This window comes from Pezoporus occidentalis, unplaced genomic scaffold (genome assembly GCF_034315485.1).
Source record: "Pezoporus occidentalis ecotype Australia unplaced genomic scaffold, CSIRO_AGI_Poc_V1 ctg191, whole genome shotgun sequence".
In the NCBI taxonomy this organism is placed as follows: Eukaryota; Metazoa; Chordata; class Aves; order Psittaciformes; family Psittacidae; genus Pezoporus; species Pezoporus occidentalis.
This window is the reverse complement of record NW_026913760.1, coordinates 248,482-262,262: the sequence shown is the minus strand read 5'-3', so window position 1 is coordinate 262,262 and position 13,781 is coordinate 248,482. Positions and strand designations below refer to the sequence as shown.

The window sequence follows — 13,781 nt, the reverse complement described above, 5'->3', positions numbered from 1 at the left end:
TGGAAGTTTTGTTGCAGCCCAACAACCTGCAGAGAGCCAGGGGCTCCTTCTACCAAAGCCCTGCATGGGGAAAGCTCTGTCCACACAGGCTGCACAGTCCAGAGCAGGAATTCCCAATCCAGCCTCCCAGGAGCTCTGCACCACATCAGACACTGAAGATATAAGTTTTCCTTCATCGATGGCACCCCTTGCTCACAGCCTCAGATGTTTGGGCACTCAGCAGCTGTGAAGCTCGGAACAGAGAAGTAAAACCCTAACCCATCAATCTCATTTATAGTACAAGCTACAAATAAAGCCCTTCACTGCTCACTGTTTTCCCCATGGTGAAGACAACGTGTGATCATCTTTAAAATGATAAACACTACAAGGTGAGTAACAGCTACCTAAAAGGAGTCCCAGGGGAAGGCTGCAGAATTGATCCTATATTACACGGTTGCTTAAGCACTGCTCTTCCCATCCAAAGGCTGCAGTAAGCTCGGCAGGTTTAGTTCATTAGAGTTTGACTTGGCCACACTGAGAATTCCCACTTCAGAACACTGAGGAAACACACACACTGGTGTGCTTGAGATGGCAGAGGCAGTGAGCGGGAGCCAAGAGCCAGCCCTGACTGCTCAGGGGGGAGCAGGCAAGCAACAACCCCACAGATTCAGCATCTGCACTGGAGTGTTCTGGCTTAACAAGATCCTTCCAAACTCTGCTGCTGGTGGTGGTTCTTATATCCTAAAGGATGTGCACGTAGATCCTTCAGGCATACATTGTTTCCAAGACATTCCCTTCCTCCTGCCTTATGGTTAGTGACTCCCTGAGCCAGAGAGCCTGCAACATGTTTAATACAGTTATTTTTGTCCCAAGCACATTCATCCATTTTAGTATCCCCCAACTGATTCCCCCATATGTTGGAATCAAAGTCAGGCTCTGCAAACGCTGGGGCAGGCAATGAGGGATTTATGTCCCTGCTCACTATGGGCACGCAAGCAGCCCCAGCAGCACTTACCCTTGCACCTCCAGGATGGGGCATCCCAGTGGTGGGAAGAGACCATGACCCATTTTTCCTTTGCCTTGAACACTTTATGCCTAAGGAATATTTATTATAGGAGAGGTGCTGGAGCAGCTCTGCTCTGGAGCCAGGCTGAGAGAGCTGGGCTGGGTCAGCCTGGAGAAGAGAAGGCTCCTTAAGGGGAGACCTTGGAGCAGCCCCAATGCCTAAAGGGGCTCCAGGAGAGGGGCTCTGGACAAGGGCCTGTAGGGACAGGCCAAGGGGAATGGCTTTAAACTGCCAGAGGGGAGACTGAGATGAGCTCTTAGGCAGAAGCTCATCCCTGTGAGGGTGCTGAGGCACAGGGTGCCCAGAGAAGCTGTGGCTGCCCCATATCCCCTGGCAGGCGGTTGGAACTGGATGAGCTTTAAGGTCCCTTTCACCCCAAACTATTCCAGGATTCTATGGACAGATACAATGGTCCAAGGCATCAGCTTTTGGAGTCAACAGGGATTAGAGCATTGAGGGAAACGTGCTGTGCCTGAGAGGTGACACTGAATCACGTCGCCTCGTCTTAGTTCAGTAAATCAGTGTTAAAGCTCGCTCATTTCTGGAGCAATAAATCACATCCCGCTTTGAAGAAACAGCCTCTACACCATGACAGATCTCTACTAAACTCAAGACAGCCAGTCCCGAGTTCAATCCCCACTGATGCTGTTGAGGCAGTCATGAGAGATCCCTGTGATGTAACACCTGGGAACTGAGGAGTTCCTCAATTCTACCCCAAGCAAGGCCTTTCTCCCAGTGGGAAGACTCGACAGGCCCCTGAGCAAGGATAGCAGCACAATCAGTCTGCTAACTGCAGCAAGGAGGTTCTCCTCCACATCTGAGGATAAATAAGGAGAGGCTGGAGCAGCACCAACACCTTTGCTCCAACAATGGGAGCATGAGTCACTCCTGGCTTTCTTTACTTTTTCATTTAACATGCCACAGCTAATACCCCGCTGCAGTGTTCCATGGATGTTCCCGAGCTGCTCATTAACATCGTATCTCTCTTGGTAGCTGCATCTCTGACCATATGAGCTATTAAAGCTACTCCAGGACTCCTCAAACTTACTCTCCAGAAACAGCAAAAGGAATCAAGCAAAATCCCCTTCAAATCACTGGTGAAACCAGTGTCAGGCACAGACATTACTGAGTGCCAGAGGAGAAACAACAGAACTGGCATTTGCCAGTACAATGTCCTTGGACTCTAACTCCTGCAATCACTGTGTTCACAAACCCTCTGAATGGGCAATACAAGGGCAGAGTTTTCCAAGAGGAATTCGACCAAAATACTCCGATGCTACATCAGCAACACCCTTGTCCAAGGGGAGTACAGGAGAACACTTCAGTCAGGCTGATGGGTGCTGGAATGAGCCATGTAAAAGGCATGCTGAAGTGCCAAACATCACTGAAAATGCCACTGCAGGACAGCCATAAATGCCTTCCAGATGGAGAGTTGTGAGTCCACAGGGGGCATCATGGAATGGTTTCGTCTGGAAAGGACCTTAAAGCTCATTCAGTACCAACCTCCAGCCATGGGCAGGGGCACCTTCCACTAGAGCAGGTTGCTCCAAGCCCCATCCAAGCTGGTACATGGATGCAGAATAACAAATTAAAAGGATAGGAAGGAGTTTAAGATGACCCTGAAGTGTGGGTATTTAGCAGAAAAACAGAGGCTATTTCTTTTATAAACTGACCTTACAACATGAGAACACACAGAGTCTGCAGGAAATCCTGCTCCAAGAGAGCAGAAGTTCTGCATTACAAGAAATCAAATTAAGATGCTACTCCAGATAGTGTCTTCATCAGGCAGGTAAGGACACAATTTGCCTGTCAGATTCTTGTAAATACCTTCTGTTTGATTTGCTTGTTCCATTTTCTTGTTCTTGTGTTATTCATAAACTACACCAGAATACGGAACAATGCATTAAAAGCTTTAATTTGAAAACTGCAGCTCAGAACCCACAATTACACTTTAAACTATGCAAGTGCTGTGAGCAGCGGGCTTTTATACTATACCCACAGCCTGAATGATCTCAAGTGAGGGGAGAAGGCAGAAGGCAACTGATGAAGGGTGAAATGTGGTTTTCTCTTCCAGTGCTAAAGCACAACTTTTTGCTTTGAGCTGGGTGTTGATTTTACGCATGGAAAGCATGAGGTAAGTCCTGCTAAGCCAGCACACAGCAGAATGTTTAACCAGTGCAATACACTACATGCAGCAGCGTCCTGGCATGATGCTCTTCTCCACCCACCTGCAGCATGAACAAAACTGCAGAACACACATCCCAGAGCAGGTAGACAACAGAACACATCCCACAGTGCAATCACAGGGCAACTGCACCCAAAACCAGGTTAAATTGACAAAGAGCTGCTAAAAATTACTTCTTGTTCACAGCACTCCACTGCGGGGTGTTACTGCTCTGAAGTGCAGCACATATTTCAGCCTGGAGAAGTACTTCTGCTTCCAGAACAGGACAACAGGCAAGGGGAGGGGAGAAGGAAGACAAGGATCAGGCTATCAAAGCACATTTATAATGGAGATCTTACATCACCTGATATTCAAAGTCTGCCACCAGTAAGATGGCAAGCACCAGAGCGTGAAGCTGATGTTTTACCCTGACCACACCAGGGCAACGAGCTTCCCGCTTGGCAACCCGTGACCAGAGTTAGCAGAGACCATGCACAAACTGCACCTTTTGTCCTTAATGACAAACAAACCCAAAATGTCAAGCTTCTGCTAAGCTATTTTCTGGGTGGTTTAGCAGCTATCTTCCAACAGCATCCTTTATTAGTTTGGTAGAAGCAACCCAAACATCCTGTCCCTGTAGGGACAGGCCAAGGGGGAGTGGCTTTAACCTGCCAGAGGGGAGACTGAGATGAGCTCTTAGGCAGAACTTCTTTGTGAGGGTGCTGAGGCACTAGCACAGTTTCAAACTCTCCCCTCCAAGGTTTAAGTCCTATATTCCTTGCACAGTCAGTAACAGGGCCAGAAAGGATCTACCAGCTGCTGGATACCTCCTCAGTGGGCTCTGCCTCCAGGCTCTGCCACTTGTGTGAACAAAGGAAGAACAAATTCCTTCTTGCAAATCAAAGCTGCAGCGGCACAGAGCATGCACAGGGCCAGGCTGCATCAGCACTACTACTGCACACCAAGCCAAAGATGCTCCAGAATTATGTTGGTTAAAGTAAGTGTAACCTCAGACACAGGTAACACTCTTAAAAACCCATGCAGAGTCTTGCAGTTAAGGCACATGACCAGAAAGCACCACAAACTATTCACAACAGCCACCTGGAAACCACAGCTGAGAAACAGGAAGACAAAATTTACCATTTTGCTGGTGATTTAAGCAGTAAATGTAACTAACTTCAGCAGACCTGAGCCCCAGACTCACAAACCACCACTGTGCTGCCCAAACCAAGAGCAACGCAGCACTATTAAGACTAATAAAGTTCTTGAGCTACAGAGCATCCAGTGTTCTCTTAAAATGATTAAAATGAACAAATCCTCCTTAATTGTATTAGTGTTGGCCCCCTGAGGGAACAGCTTGGTTGCTAACGGAGAGAGAGAGCAGGCATCTGAGAGCAGGCTCCCAGCCTGACCTGGCCACTCTCCTGCCCTTCTTTTCCTGCTGTGGCAGTACCCAGCTCACAGCAACCCAACCTTTGGCTCTCCTCTGTGCTACAGAAGGGGCTTTGAGATGAACTGTTGCAGATGGGACTGCAACCTAACACAGAGTAGCTCCAACTCACTGAATCCAGTGACAAAGCTTCCCCCAGGTCAGGGTTTCACCCTGAGCCTGTCTTTCAGCAGGCTGCTGCTGAGCGTGAACACCCATAAAGCCATAAAGCCAACACCTTCTTTCCCATCTGGGATGCTTCAGAGCACCATCCTCGGGAGCAGAAGCACTGCTGTCACCCCAAGCTATGCATGGGACACCTCGTCTGCTACCTAAGGCACCTCCGAAGTACTCTCCAGATGCTGGCTGCTGGCCATAGAGTCCCCAGAGCTGCAAAGGAGCCACTTTTCTTACACTGAAGTCTGGCTGCCAAGATGCTGAGATACTGAAATGCAACTGTACACCTCTGAAACCCAACTCCCAACACACCTCCCACTGGAATTCTGCACTGAGCATCCCAACAGAGCACTTTAAAACAAGCACATAACTTGAAATAATAAAAAAGGAGCCTAATTTGCAAAAGAAATGCTGCCAGCTCTATTTTTAGGCAAACCAGTGTTTCTACCTCCCCAGGTCCAGAGTGTTCCCTTGGGCTATTCCAAGACCAACCCAAGTCCTTAAGAGCTTTCAGTGAGTCCGATGACATGGAGGAGGTAAAACCTTGAACTAAAACAAACAGAAAAGTGTTCTAAACAATCTGTATTTGGCAGCAAGTGCAAGGGGCTGGGGATCTCAACCGGGAAACAGGCAACCTGCGCTCCAGGGTTCCCTCTGCAGCAAGCTGGATGTTGGATTCCCAGGGCCGGATTTGAGCTTGTGCCTAAGCCAAACCAACATCCTTTAGAATATAGAAATGCAGAAGGGAAAACATCTTTGGGTCCTGGGAGGGATGGAGAAGGAATTGCCATAGGAAATGGTCTTAAAACCCAACACGTGGTGGATGGGACACCCAAACACCATTTCACATGATGCTTTTTCCCCGCACTGAGCTTCCTCCACAACTGTGCTGCGATGTACACTTCTGTCACTTGTCTGCAGCCTACCTGGTTCTGCTGGAGGTCCAGCAGAGAGGAACACAGCCCCAAACCTAGAATCACACAGTGTGAAAACAAAAACAGGGGTTCAATTTCCTATTTAGATGGCAGATCTCCTATTGTCCTATGACAAGCAGCCACTCACTGCCCCAACTACTTTTATTTCAGGGCAAGCTGCTGCACTAACATGCAGAAGCACCAACAATTTTCCATCAGTGCACCAATCTTTTTAAAATTCAAGCCAAATGAAATATTCCAAGTCACAGCATCCTACAACAAACCTTCTCACAGGAATAGGCACGTCCAGTAAGCACATCCCAGCTGAGGGCAGCAGCACGGAAAACATCTAAGGGGCTGTGAAAGTGGAAGAAAACCAGTGATGCTACAAAGCTGTTTCCAAGAGCAGGAAGTAAAAGGGGAAGGGGATTCCTGTTTCCCCACAGCGCTCATTGCAGCAACATCCTTGCTGCTCTCGCTCTACTCCAAGTGATGCTTTACAAGACTCGGAACAAAGAGTAATTCAAGGCAAGGTGGTAGGAGCTTTTTGAGGAGTGGAAAAATTGGTGGGGATCAGTTTGCCTTCAGACCACAGCACTCCTTTTCAGCCACACAAAATCATCTGATTCTCTCTACCCCTGCTTCAGGATCACTGCAGCCTTTGTCTCCAGACACTGAACAGTCCCCCCTCAAAGGGCTCCTCACCACAGTTCCCACCAACAGAACTGGGGGCTCACTCTCAGCTTGCAGAACATGTTTTAAAGACAAGAACATGATATTCTCTTTCATTACAGCCTATGAAGTTTGTATCCCTACTGCTGCTTCACACTGTAAATAACTTCAGCACAGATAAAGTCTATAAAAAATGGGTTTGTGCTTCACCACATATTAGCACAGCAGGTACAACGCCAGAAGCTCCACTGGGAACATGCAACACCCAAAGCGAAGCTCTCACAAAGCAGCAGCAAGACTTCACAAACCTGCTGAACTCCGCACAGCTTCTGACAGCTTATATTTATTTCCAGCTCCCTGTTCCCATTAAACCCAGGACCAACTCCCAAAGCATATGCCATAAACCAACTCTCTCAATTATTCAGAGTCATCTCCCTATGGCACTGAATAACTCAATAATCGCTGTTAAATGAACACGATGTCTAATGGGGCACCTCAGCTCAAGCCATGTCCCAGAGATGCGTGTTTCAGGCTCCGGGAAGCCACCTCATCACAAAATCAATGTATTAATACAAAGCACGACCTCCGCCAACCGCAAAACCCACAGCGAGTTTTGAAGGGGACCTCACAGCAGCTCTGAAGGAGCTTTTGCCTGGGGTAGAGAGAAGAAAAGAGACAGTGAAAAGCCAGCAAACCCCATCCCCTGACAGCACCCAGCCATCCTGTCAGTGCTGGCTGTCCCACATAGGAACTGCCCCCGCCTGCAGGTGCTTTAACTGTATTTGCAAATCAGTTTTCCCCCGAGTCAAACATCTCCCAGGCTCCTGCTGTTACACTTTAACCAGGTGAACACAGCGACTGGAGTCCTGTTCTTCCAGCTCCAGCTTCCATTTGCTCCAGCCCCCATTTAACAAAGGAACGCAGGGAAGGACGTGTGATTCTAAAGCAACAAGAGCAGCTGCTTTAAGTGCTTTTGGGGTCAGGCTCCCCAGCTGACCTCTAAAGGTAGGGCTCAACCAATTGGGAGTTTCTTGAGATTGAGAGCCTGGGAATTGTTTTGATAATACAGCAATTCCTCTCCTCCCCTGAGATTGCCCAAGAGACATTTGCCAGACAACCTGAGCGCGCTCGGCTCTGGCCTCGGTTAATAAACTGCTCACCCTTGTGGTTCACGAGGGGATCATGTGAAGAATATATTTATTTGAAAGTTGCAGGGCTAATATGTAACCGCTGTGACTCGGGTTGAGCCGGGCTCCTGCACCCTGCGAGCCCAACGGTGCGCAAACACCCCCGAACTCACCGGCTCCTCCACCCGGGCCTCGTTTGCCTCTTCTGCCAGTGCCGGCACCAGCACCGACCCTCCGCGGGTTTTGCCATCGCACGGCGCAAACCCGGCTCTTAAAGCCACCGTCACCTTTATTCGCCTCTCGGCTCCTCTCCACGCACTGGGAGCTTGTTTTTAACGCCCATCAAAGCGCTTTACTCAAGAACCAAGTCTCCTCTGCGGCTGGAAAACAACCCAGAAGGCGAGAAGCCGAAACCCAACGCTGGGGCGAGGGATGGCGGCTGCAGGAACACCGGGAACGGGGCGGCAGGGACGGGCCGTGGCAGTGGGGGGGGGACCGGCGGCTCGTTTCCACGGCGGGGGATGCCCGACTTTCCTTCCTCCGAAGCTTTGCGGCTAACACCGCTCGGAAACCCCGCGGCGGCGGCAGCGAGGCAAAGGCCGCTCTGCCGGTAACACCGGCGGCTGCAGCCCCGGGAGCCGCCTCCCCAGCGGCCTTTCGCTACGGGAAGGCCTGGCCGAGGAGCCAAAACCCGGAGGCCTCCGGAGCTCGCCGGTTCCCGCAGCCCGGGAAGAGACCGGGAGCCACCGGGCCGCGGGGCCTACGGGCCCGCTGCCACCACCGCCGCCAGGCCGGGCCGCACCGGGCCCGGCCGCGCCGCCGAAGAGGCCCGTGCCCGCGGCAGGCCGCGCGGACAGGGACGGGCGGACAAGGGGCGCCGTGCGGAGGAGGGAGGCGCGGCCCGGCCGCCCGCAGCTCGGCCCCGCGGCGCGGCCGCCCCTCACCTGCACATGATCCGCCATCTTGCTCCATTCATGCTCCGCTCCCTCCGCCTCCGCCGGGCCCGGCACGCCGCGGCCCCCCCGCCCTGCCTCGCCACAAAAGGCACAGCGCATGCGCCAGCCGCCGCGCCATGACGTCACGACGGCGGCGACGCAAGGGAGGGTTTGTTGTCACGGCGCTTAAAGGGGACGCGCCTCACCCTGGCGTCGTGACCCGGTACCGGCAGCGCCGCTGGCCTCATTGCCAGTACCGGCGTCCCCGGTACCGGTGATCCCAGTACCCCCAGTGCCCCGCACCAGTGCTCACAGTACCAGTGCTCCCGGTGCCCGGCACCAGCGTCCTGCCCTCATGGTCTCAGTGTGCTGCACAAGCGGCTCCCAGTTAACCGGCCGGAGACAAGCCTTGTGCCCAGCAGCACCTGCACCAGTGCTCCCAGTGCTCCCAGTTCCCCAGCCAAGGAGCACACCTTGTGTCTCCTCCAGCCCTGGCCCAGCACTGGGGCAGCATCTGGGGCTTCATGGTGGTGGGCTTCAGACCTGGTGCTGCCGACACCCAACCAAGCACCCTTGGGTGCTCCTTCTCACGAGGCTGGGGTGCTCTGGGTGCCCCCACATCACCCCGTAGCACCCCATCAGCCCCTGCTGTCCCCATGTCTGGACAGAGCCCCAAACCCCTTCCTTCCAGCTCCAAACCACCCTCCCCACTCACACTCTTATCTCTTCCCACCTGCACCATGGCCAGTCTGGAGGCTGGGGCTGCGCCAGCCCTTACTGGGAGCCCTGGGTCAGGCTGGGATTGCTGGGAGCAGGCAGAGGGGCAGAGCGGGGGGTTGTTACCCCAATGGAGCAGCCCTTGGAGCTGCCTTGGTCCTGTTTCTCAGCTGGGTAAACTGAGGCACGGTGCTGGCCGGGTGTGGGGCTGGGCTCACTGCCCATTATGGGGAGCTCATGGGGCAGGAAGCCAGAGCTCAGCCACGAGGAGGAAACAGCAGAACCCAAAGCACACGTCACGACACGGCGCGATGGGTGCGTGACCTCAGAAGGCGGAGGGACAGAGGCAGAGGATGCTGGTGGATGGGTGATGGAGGAGGCGGTGGTGAAGCAGGGGGTGCTCCACCTGCAGCTGCAGCAGACCTTTGGCAAGGTGAGGAGGTGGCGGTGGGATGCTCGGTGCATGGGGGCCCGGCTGGCCTGGACACGAGTGTTACATCTGATGGGAATGGGATGATCCCAGCCGTTGGTTTCCCACCCATCCATCAGGTTTCCACCAGTGCATTGGGCAAGGGGATGGAAGGTGCTGGGGACATTGCAAAGAGAACCCTGCCAGTGGGACCCCCCCGGAGGATCTGCGGAGTGGGCATCAACTGGTGCAGCCCCCAGAGCATCCTGTCCTCAGGGGGGGGTTAGCAACGGCTCCTGCTTGTGCAAGAAGGGGAAGGAGCACCCAGGGAACGGGCAAAGAAGATCCTGGGTCCCTATGGCCACCTGCAACTGGGGCTCAAAATGCTTCAGGCAGGGTGCAGGCAGGGCTCAGGGTGCAGGCAGGGCTCAGGGTGCAGGCAGGGCTCAGGGTGCAGGCAGGGCGCAGGGTGCAGGCGCGGTCCCGGCCCCGGTGCGGGCGATGCGGAGGAGTTTGAGCTGTTCAAGACTTCCTCCGCCACTGCTTCCTCTCCCCGCGGCCGTTGCTGCCGCCTCGGGGCGCGGGCTGGGAGCGGTTTCAATGTTGGTGCTTCCAGGGAAGATGGAGCAAACGAGGGTCTGGGTCCTTCAGCACTGGAGGCTGTTGGATCCTGCAGGCACGGGATGGATCCCGGTGCCGGGACGCTGCTGGCTGGGGCTGTGCGCCGGGGATGCTCTTCCCCGCTGCCGCATCCTGGCCAACCAGAGAGGGTGAGGGTGCAGGACCCTGCCTGGATCATGGACGGGTTTGCGCCAGTGTCCTCCCACACTGGAATGCGTGCGTGGTTCCAAGGGGATAAAAACTCCTGCAAGGGTGACAGCGGAGCTGGCCAGTGCTGGGCTTTCACCCCTGGAATCCTAGGGTAGCTTGGGTTGGAAGGGGCCTTAAAGCTCCTCCAGCTCCAAGCCCTGCCACAGGCAGGGACCCCTTCCACTGGAGCAGGGTGCTTTCCTTGCAGACACGAACAAAACCCCCTTGACCTTGCCCCCTCTGCTGCTCCCCTGGCAGAAATGGAGGAAGTTCTGGGGTGTCTTGTACCGGGAAAGCTCCTGCTCCATGGCCCGCCTGGAGCTCGTGGAGGGCTCCGCACCTGAGAGGCTGCGCAAGGGTGACAGCAGCAAGAGGCTGGTCAAGCTGAGCGACTGTGTGTACGTGGCAGAGGCAAGCAGTGATGCCGCCTGCCCCAAGGACACCGTCCCCTTCCTGCTGGAGACCACGGACAGGAGGTACCTCCTGGCCACCGACACCACTGAGGCGGCCGACTGGATCCAGAAGCTGTGCGCGCTGGCGTTCCTGGTACGTGCTGGATAGGGATAGCTGGGCTGGGGGCAACAGCAGGATCTGTGTGGAGGCATCCCGGGGGGGTGCTCACCCGCTGCTTGTCCCTGTCCAGAGGAGCAGGGAGAAGCAGGCAGCAAGCAAGGAGGGTCAGCAGAGTGCACTGGACACCGATGGAGAGTTCTCCATGGAGGAAAACTGCCTGTACAGTTCCCGGAGCAAAGGTAGGTGGTGGGCGGAGGGGGAGGTGCCCTAGAACTGGGTTTGCTGGCACAGGAGGGCTCTGTGTTTCCTGCAGCATCGCATCACCCATTCCTGGGTGTCTCAGCCAGTTTTTCACCAGTGAGCAGCCCCCCTTGCGGCTTCTTGCAGGGAGCGTGGTGGAAAGTCTTCTCCCAAAATAACATCTTCCTGCTCTGTGGTTTGGCACCGCTGGGTTTTGCTGAGCTATCGGACTGCTCCTGCATGGCCAGAGCCCGCAAGCCCTTATCGGTCGGACAGCCACTTCCTCGCCACCACAGCATCTCTCTGGGGTGGGAGAGGCAGCTCTGCTCCTTGCACGTGTTAACGCGACCCTCTCTGCCCCCAGCTGGCTCGGAGCAGGCTTTCAAGGTGACGGTGAGGGCCACCGAGTCCTCTGAGCGCTGCCGGCTCTGGGGCCGGTGCATCCTTCAAGCTGGCAAAGAGGCACTGGAGCTGCGGGATCCCCAGACCTTGGAGACCCTCTACAGCTGGCCCTACCGCTTCCTGCGGCGCTTTGGGCGGGATAAGGTAAGTGGGATCTGGGATGGGTGGGCTGGGGTGAGCTGTGGTGCAGGACCTGATCCTGTCCCTCCCCAGGTCACCTTCTCCTTCGAGGCCGGGCGGCGCTGCGCATCCGGAGAAGGTAATTTTGAGTTTGAGACCAGGCAAGGCAATGAGATCTTCCAGGCCATTGAGCTGGCCATCAATGAGCACCAGAGCCGGGGGGCCGAGGAGCCGTGGCGGGAGGATGGTGCCCCCTGGTCCCATGGCCATGCCAGGATGCCCAGTTGGGCACAGGGGCATGAGGATCCTGACGGTGGCACCAAGTGCCCCTCGTTGGAGCCAGCCTGGGAGAAGGTGGGGAAAGCCAAGCTGGGAATGCCCCTCAGCAGCTCCTCTAGGGCTGGGGAACCATCAGGCTCCTTCCTACCCTCCCATGGTGCCAAGTGCCCCTACTCTGAGCCCCGCAATTCCCTCCGGAGGGGAAACGCCCCAGTGCTGGAGAAGGGCTGGAGGCAGGATGCTCCCTCCAAGGCGAGCACCGAGGCCGAGTACGCCGTCCCCTTTGATGCCATCGCCAAGGCCTTTGGAGCTTGCAGGTTCAGCAGCGTGGCCCATCACCCTGAGGATGCCCCCGACCCCCTCTACAACAGCATCAGCATGGCCGGGGGTCAAGCAGGCAAAGAGCCTCCTCCCCACCCCAGTGCCCCCAAGCCTGAGCATATCTATGATGAGCCTGAGGGCCTCTCCTCTCACACCATCTACCATGAGCCCGAGGAGGTGAAGGGGGAGGCGTGGAGGCTGCAGGCAGCCCCGGAGGAGCCCACGGGGCACGAGTACCCCTACAGCGCACAACGGGATGACTACGCCGTGCCCAAGAGAGCGGTCCCCCTGCGGCAGCCCTTCCTGCTGCAGGGCAAGGAGTGGCTGGGGAGCACTGACTACGGCAACGTGGTCCTCAAGTTTGCCAGGAAGAACCTGCAGTGAGCGGGAGGAGGATGGAGAGAGGAGAGGAACCCCCGGTTCACCCCACAGCCGGCACCCCCACCCCCGGCAGAGCTGAGACCCTCCCAGCTCGGCGCACCCATGCAGGGGATGGGGTGAAGCTCTCGTCCTCCCGAGCATCCCTCCTCAGCGGCGGCACATCTGGCCAGCTGCGGCGCCGGCAGCCGGGGATGCGCCCGCTGGGGGGCACTGTGCGCCCGCAGGACCGGCAGGGAGGGGACAGACAGGCAGGGACCCCCCCTTCAAACGCCCCGCTCCTCACCCAGTCAAAGCTCGGGAACCCCAGCGCTGCCTGCTGCGGCCCCCCCTGCACAGCCCCGGGGCGCTGAGCCCATGCTGGTGGGTGATGCTTAGCCCGGGGATGCACATTCCACAGTGCAAGATGCAGCTGGACCATTTACAGCCTCAGGTTGCACATCCCACATTGCAAGATGAACGTGGACCATGCACATCCCTGGGATGTACATCCCGCACTGCAAGATGCAGTAGGTGGCCTGGCACAGCCTGACTTGCTCTGAGTCAGCCTCTTCCTCCTTCTCCTCTCCCCTTGCCAGGGGACATCCAGCCCTGGTGGGTCCCTCCCGGCAGGTCTTCTATGGAAGGCAAAGAAAAGGCATGAATTATTTATAATCTCTTTCAATCAAATAAATGCTTAGGTGCTTGAGTTAATTTCCTGGATCCTGAAAATCCAAAGTGCCGACTTTTAATAAGTCAAATTAAGAGCTTTATATATTACACTGATTAAAACTGTATCCATCTATCACATGCTGGATTGAAGTGAATGGGAAATGTTGGGGTCCGTGCTCCCCTTCTGCAGGCAGTGGTGGGCTCTGCTCCCTGCCCCAGCCAGGACCACACAGGGCATGGGGTTGCTGCCTGTGCAGGAACACCTAAAATTGGTCCAAAAAGGAGCAATAACAAGTCTCATGGAGGTTTGAACCTCAGCCCAAGGAAGAGCATGGAGCAAGGCAGGTCTTGCCATGCCCTGGGACTTTCCTGACTGGCACAGGCAAGGTTTAGGAGGTGGCAGTGTGAATCAAGGGATGAGAGATAGCTCCTCAGCCTATGGCTTCCCAACCTTTCCCAGGTCTCTCCCTACATCAGC

The 13,781-nt window shown here is 55.3% G+C and overlaps 2 protein-coding genes across 3 annotated transcripts in view; one reads left to right on the top strand and one right to left on the bottom strand.

The window, feature by feature from the left end:
- The window catches only part of XPO7 (exportin 7), a 37,424-nt gene extending 28,827 nt beyond the window's left edge, over positions 1-8,597 (bottom strand). For both annotated transcript variants that reach the window (XM_062616934.1, XM_062616935.1), the window contains exon 1: positions 8,473-8,597. In XM_062616934.1, the coding sequence (XP_062472918.1) occupies positions 8,473-8,583 (111 nt within the window). In that variant the 5' untranslated portion in view covers positions 8,584-8,597. The remainder of the gene's footprint in view (positions 1-8,472) is intronic.
- Positions 8,598-9,304: 707 nt separating this feature from the next.
- Positions 9,305-13,345, top strand: DOK2 (docking protein 2). Its single transcript, XM_062616937.1, has 5 exons — positions 9,305-9,613; positions 10,658-10,945; positions 11,043-11,151; positions 11,517-11,698; positions 11,768-13,345. The coding sequence occupies exons 1-5, from the start codon at positions 9,407-9,409 to the stop codon at positions 12,656-12,658; spliced, it is 1,677 nt and encodes a 558-aa protein (XP_062472921.1). The 5' UTR covers positions 9,305-9,406; the 3' UTR covers positions 12,659-13,345.
- The last annotated feature ends 436 nt before the right edge of the window (positions 13,346-13,781 follow it).